At 41.6% G+C, this 6,979-nt stretch overlaps 1 protein-coding gene across 1 annotated transcript in view; it reads right to left on the bottom strand.

Moving 5' to 3' along the window:
- Window positions 1-4,101: 4,101 nt before the first annotated feature.
- LOC310800410 (plexin-B2-like) overlaps window positions 4,102-6,979 on the bottom strand; it is a gene marked incomplete at both ends in the record, with an annotated part of 129,304 nt that continues 126,426 nt past the window's right edge. The window contains 4 exons of the mRNA XM_083663009.1: window positions 4,102-4,279; window positions 4,434-4,608; window positions 5,212-5,338; window positions 6,016-6,119. Of these exons, the coding sequence (XP_083519135.1) occupies window positions 4,102-4,279; window positions 4,434-4,608; window positions 5,212-5,338; window positions 6,016-6,119 (584 nt within the window). The remainder of the gene's footprint in view (window positions 4,280-4,433; window positions 4,609-5,211; window positions 5,339-6,015; window positions 6,120-6,979) is intronic.

The raw sequence follows: 6,979 nt of genomic DNA, 5'->3' as shown, positions 1-6,979 counted from the left end.
GGAGCCTTGGCGCGTCCGCCGAGGAGCCGGCAGTCGTGGTGCGCTTCGCTGGGCCTTTCTTGGAGGTGGACTTCTGGGCTCTTTTGCTGCGGCCACGGCCTCCGGAGTGCTGTGCGGACTGAGATCCGGGGGAGGTGGACTTCTGGGCTCTTTTGCCGCGGCCGCGGCCTCCGGAGTGCTATGCGGACTGAGATCCAGGCGAGACGAGGACCTCCTTGACGTTGGATCTTCTTTTGCGGCCGCGGCCCCTGGTGAGGGGAGCGTCCCATGAGACGCCTGTGACGCCCGGAGATGGAGCCTGGGGATTGGGGATTTGCCCGAGGCTGGCCGGGGCGTTGAATGTGCTCTGGAGGAAAGCGTCCACGGTGGAGCTGAAACTTTGCTGCTCGTTTTCGGACTCGGACATGGTGCTGGACTGAATGAAGCTTTTTGCTCTGGAGATGCTGGATGAATGCGTGATGCTGACACAAGGTGAGTGATGACTGCACAAGTGTGATTTAAGCTGTGGTGATGGGGCTTTATATAGTACCAGGAGAAGGGCATTTATGATGTCATAACTGATGTCATTTATGATGTCATAACTGATGTCATTTGGGAGAAGGGCATTTATGATGTCATAACTGATGTCATTTATGATGTCATTTATGATGTCATTTGGGTTATGACAGCATGGGGTGCTCTATTAATGCCTTATTTGGTCTTCCATGATTGAACTACAGTCTGCGACTACACTAGCCATGCAGTGTTGGGAGTAACTAGTTACTAAGTAACTAGTTACTGTAACTTAACTACCTTTTTCAGTAACTAGTAATCTAACTAATTACTTTTTCAAATTCAGTAACTCAGTTACAGTTACTAAAATAGTAACTGGGCTAGTTACTAGTTACTTTAGGACATGAAAATAATGGACAACTTCAGAGGATTACCCAGTTTCTGATCCTCAGACCTAGTCCGGGGAGAGAGCTGCAGCCAGAGCCCCAGAGGCTAATGACCTTGATAGGCTATAAGCCTCCCCAATAAGCGAATGTTCAATACCACACTGTGGCACAGTGACACTAACATAATGTGTGCATTAATAACAATCGAAGCGGACTTTTAAAAGTAACGCAAAAGTTACTTTCCCTAGTAACTAATTACTTTGAAGTAACTTGTAACTTTAAAGTAATTAAATTACCTTTTGAGAGAAGTAACTAGTAACTGTAACTAATTACCAATTTTCAGTAACTTTCCCAACACTGTAGCCATGTAATAGTCAACGTCATCTCATAGCATATTTGTGTCTGTTCAAACTTTAAATGCACAGGCACGTGTGTGTATATGAGTGATGTTCCAGTGTGTGTGTGTGTGTGTGTGTGTGTGTGTGTGTGTATGCGACGCGGCCTAGTCATGTCTGCTCTCTAACGAGCTTGTCAGTCGTGTTGAGTGTGATTAGTGTCACAAAAGCATTTGACGAGTGTCTCATGGTATTTCAGCACTGACTGAGGCTGACAAGACCACGTCGGATGAGTCAAATGTGCGCTCATCTAATTACTGTCACAGTCTCAAGTCACCTTTCCTGTCCAGTCAGATCACAGTCAAAGACCTGTACATACATGTAAACATGCATACACTATGTACATGTACATGTTGTATTTGTGTCAAAAAAGGAAAACCCAATAAATATATTTACAACAAAAAAAACATGCATACACAGGCATGTAACACAGTACACACACAGACACACACACACACACACACACACACACACACACACACACACACACGTGCACGCACACACACACAGACACACAGACACACACACACACACACACACACACAGACACACACACACACACAGACACACAGACACACACACAGACACACGCACACACACACACGCACACACACTACAGAGATAATCATTAAGCTACTGCTATCGCCATGCCAACCACAAAGCAGATAGGAGGAAGGCCAATACAGTAATTTTTTCTTGTATTATTCCTGCACTTATATTTCTGTGTTGCTATTTTAACGTGTAAAGCACTCTGTGCATTCGTGCTGGGAAGGGTGCTATATAAATAAAATTTTACTTACTTACTTACTATGACGAGCATGCATACGTACATTGGCATAAGAGCATGTACTGTGGGAAGATGTGTGTCAGATGTACTCAGAATGTGAGAGAACACACATAAGTATTTTTGTTATGAAATGGCTGCAGGGTTATTGTAGTTTTACAATGTTCAGATGTCTTTTTTTATTTATTAAATTTGATATCACTTTCTGTTTCGTTTCAGTTAGTTTTCAAACGGCGTTTGCTAGTTTAACTGTAGGTTTCTTTTGTTTCTTTTTATTTTTTCAATGGCCATGCCTGGATGAAGTGTGTATGGACTGCCTTACAGTAGCTGACAAAACTGTCTTTGGATGTGAAATACATATCAGTGTATTGATCATCATGATTCAAGATTTAATACTTTATTGCCATGTCAACAGAGTTGATTGGAATTTGTTTCAGTGCAGCTCTAAAAAACAGACATAAAAACAGACATAACAAATCACAGATTCAGACACAAAAGAGAATTAAAAAAAGTGAAAAAAACTACATAAAATATGAGAGAGGCTGAAATAGATAAAGTGCACAGTATTACAAGCAGCATTTGTTCATAAAAGCAGTTTCGAGCTGCCTATAAAGTGCAATTCAAGTTCAAGTTCAATTCAAGCCTAAGGATTTAAGGTGCGATTTAAAGGAACACTCCGCCCATTTTCAACCAGCTTTGTATCATTAGAACATCAGTAGTATATCAGAAAACTGTAAACGGTTTTGAAGTCTGTCATTTAATTTGACAGTTATTGAGTGTTAAAGTGTGGACCAGTGACATCACCGGTGGTCCACACTAACTCAAATTAATAACTCATTAACTCAAATCAACTCTCAATAACTGTCAAACTATTCATCATTCATCTAGTTTGACAGTTATTGAGAGTTGATTTGAGTTAATGAGTTGTCACTGGTCCACACTTTAACACTCAATAACTGTCAAGTTAAATGACAGACTTCAAAACCGTTTACAGTTTTCTGATATACTACTGATGTTCTAATGATACAAAGCTGGTTGAAAATGGGCAGAGTGTTCCTTTAAGGTGCGAATGCAAAGAGGGTCAGAGTTCAGGAGGCGAACCGCCTCAGGATAAGTGCTGTTCCTGAGACGGGAGGTCCTGCACCTCAGAGACTGAAGCCTCCTACCTGAGGGCATGGGTTTAAAGAGAGAGCTTGCGTAATCATCATCATCAACCTTTACTTAATCAGGCAAGTTCATTAAGAACAAATTCTTATACTTGATATAATACTTGATAAAGTATTGTGATCAGGGCCTATTCACATTCTTTGTCTACCTCACTCACACCCAGTAATAGAACTGGCAAAACACTTAAACTGACAAGAAATGAGGTTCATTTTTATTTAATAGTTTTAGAGGCAGCTTTTTAGTTTCCAGTTAATCATTATGTGTCGTACCTTTTGTTACGTGTAAGTCTTGTCAGCTACTTCTGAGTAATATCCCCATATGCACAATCTAAATGCACCGTTTGACAGCATGATTGTTCCCTTAACTTAGTAATACTGATTGATTGCACATTGATAGGCAAGGAAACACACTGAAATGTTGGATTTATTGTTCAAACTACTTTGAAGCAAATGACACAACAAAAACAAGCAAATGTAGCTATATGCATCACACTTTCACAAAATAATGGACATTATAACAGTGGTTCTCAAATGGGGGTCCCGGGGGTCCGTGGCAATTTGGCAGGGGGTCCGCGAAAAGTTTCAAGAAAATAAAAATAACCCCTTTTTTTTTTTTTTTTTGCAAAAGCTTCATAGTTCAATTAAAATATTTTACGCTTTAAATCTAAAATGGTTCATGGATTACATTCTAATCTAACAAACCTATCAATTTAAAAGTCAAGCACGTTACCGTGGAAACAATTAAGCTTAGCTCAAAATCACAAATCAGAACGAGCGGGTCGCCGGTATATTTTCTATCTTGTAAGGGCTCCTTGGCTGAAAAACATTTGAGAACCTCTGCATTATGACTGGTGAGACAGGTCATAACATCCTTTCATTCAGGCAGCAGAGATCCAGATCTCATTGTGGTGAGTGTGGATGATGTCCCAGGGACTGTCGTACACAGCACCAGTGTATCTGTGGTCCTCAAAGGGTTTCCCAGCCTGAACCAAGGCCTCACCGAGCTGCTTCATGTTCTCCTGACCAAGAGCATGGCTTACAAAACCCGTGAAGGTCCTATAGAGGTAGATTTAGATGTTGAAAGACAGAATCTGAAAAACCCAGCTTCTACTTTTCCATTTGATGGACATAAGAGTTTGCTGTAACTTGAGAACATCACGAGTTGTAGTGCCATGCTCCTCAGAATGAGCTTCAAAGGACCACAACTGACCTGACATAGATGGTGGCAGCAGGTCTGAACTCCTCTGTGACTGAGGGGTCAGTGGGTTTGGGCAGCACCGTGTCAGCGAACACAAACCAAGATACAGACACGTTACTCTCGGAGCCGTCTTCCCCCACTGTCATGGAGACCAAGACAGGCCAGGTATTCATGGGGACATCAGTTCCTTGGAGAGACAAGAAATAAAGTCATTACAGTGTATGGCACTTTTGTGCAAAGGGACTTACAATAAGTCAAGTCAAGTCAAGTCAAATTTATTTATATAGCACTTTTCATACACAAAGGCAATTCAAGGTGCTTTACAAAAAAATAATTGAAAAAACAAGCAGCAAAGCAATGCATATATAAAAAAAAAAACACAGAATATATACTCAAATTAACAAGCATGAAACATTATTTCTGTTTTAAATAAGTTACAAGGCATTCTTCAGTATTATTATTACATGTACAGTCCATTTGTTGGAAATGTACAGGAAAAAAAAAAGGTGCATTTTGTTACTTGTCAGCTAAGCCTTTTAATAAGAGTAGCATTAAGTTGAATTGTATTTATTTATTTTTGGAGAAGAGGCGGAAGATCATTACACAACCCTTTCAAGATTCAAAATTAATTTTAATAGCCGTAGTGAGTAATCAGATTAACTGAGGAATTATACTTTTGACACTCTGTGAAGTGTTTCATCTCTTGTGGTATGACTATGCTATTCCCACAACATTGTTATAATATTCCTATAGTTCTGCTGTGCTAATTGTATACTGTAGCATCACTCACCTTCTTCATTGTGTCCTTGGAAGTAATTATACAGCTTGTAGTTTCCTGCTTTCACATCTTCTGTTTCAGCACTCGGGACCTTGGTTGTTATCCATCGGCTGGCGGTGTACGCACGCTCTTCAGTGTCCTACCAGAGCAGCAATACAAATCATAAGAAATATGTCAAATTCCACCATTATGAAAAATATCTACAGCAATCCTAGTAAAGCTCAATTCAAATATTGCAGCTAAACTGTAAACTTAATAGGACGAATCAGCGTGACGTCACTTGCCACCCAGAAATGCACAACACCCCTCGGCAGTTAACTAGTATGAGTTGTGTCAAACAAACGTTAATATCTCAAAAACTATACATGACATCGCTTATATTTTGACATTCTGAGTGAGAGCAGAAGTAGCTCAAGAGTTTGATGATGTATAATACATGCATGTCGTGTTAAAGTTGTGTGAACTGTCGCAGTTATTAAAATGTAAACAGAGTTAACTGGCTAGAGTCAGACACTCAAGCCTCGCGCCACTTGGGCTCCATAGGGTTCCATTGCCGTTGCCACCCAGTGACGCGGTTTGTTTACCAAAATGCTGCTCGGCTGATCCCTCGTATAGGACACCTACTTATTTAATGTGTGTGTGTGTGTATTTCCGAACATACAGTACAAGGTCAAATGAATAAATACTCTAAACCATTTTATGTTACTCATAACTCCAGGTCCACATTTTTCCATGATGACACACGTGTCACAGAGAGACTCACAAGGTGAGAACAATACCAGCCCCGCTGTCGCGGCTCGTAATGAGTGAGCTTACCTGGTTGATCTGAACCGCAGTGAACTGTGGGCAGTTGTAGCCATCATGGCAAAATCCTGGTGCAGTCCAGCCTGGTGCTCCAAGCGGCAGTGCCAAGGTGAGAGCTGCAAAAAGCAATGTGTGCACTGGAGGCAACGGCGAGCACTTCATCTTATATCCTACTGTGCGTCCTTGTAAGGCAGCAACACTGGACAATATTCTCACTCTTCCAAGTTTAGCAGCTTTCAGGATCTTCGCCACCAAGGCAGGCGGCTGGCAAACCCACGCAGGCTTCACATAGGCTGTTAGAAGCGAATGTGTGTTTGCACTGCGTGTTGCTGCTGGCAGTAGACAGCCCGATGAGCCGAGCACCTGCGTTCTCTATTTGTTTTCATCACAAGCCCCATGGGGATGAAACCAAGATGAATGGGTTGAAACCTCAGAAGAGGCAACGCCCAGGGTCACTCCAATTGGGAATTATAAAGAGGGAACACACGCGTGTGTGTGTGTGCGCACACGCACGCACACACACACATTTTAATACCTTTATTTGTGTTCACATTTAGACAAAAAACCCTTGAACACAAACAATAATAGATGCACAAACAATGGGAAATTTCATAATGACAAATGTATCTAGTCTGAATCTATGGCTAATATAAAGGAAACGGCACCTCCTCCAAATATGGCGACTGCCAATTATTGCAGAAATGGAGCAGAATTTGGCCATGAGAATTGGCTCTTGGTCTGGTCAGTCCTGCCCTCTGCAGGCCACTTACAACCAGCCTATGGACATTACCAAGGCTTCCAAATATGAATACAAGCAATTTACAATTGTACCCAAGCTGTAGAATAGCATCCTTGAGCAGTTGGTACTTCAAAACCTTGGTGATAAAAGATTATTCCAGACTGGAATCAGAAGCACACCCCACTTCCAAAATGGTGGCCTCTCTACTGTGCTCATCGACGACGGCAACATCAGGTG

Source organism: Poromitra crassiceps, assembly GCF_964638095.1.
Source record: "Poromitra crassiceps genome assembly, chromosome: 30".
Taxonomy (NCBI): Eukaryota; Metazoa; Chordata; class Actinopteri; order Beryciformes; family Melamphaidae; genus Poromitra; species Poromitra crassiceps.
The sequence above is the reverse complement of the archived record's forward strand: the minus strand, read 5'-3'. Positions and strand labels throughout refer to the sequence as shown.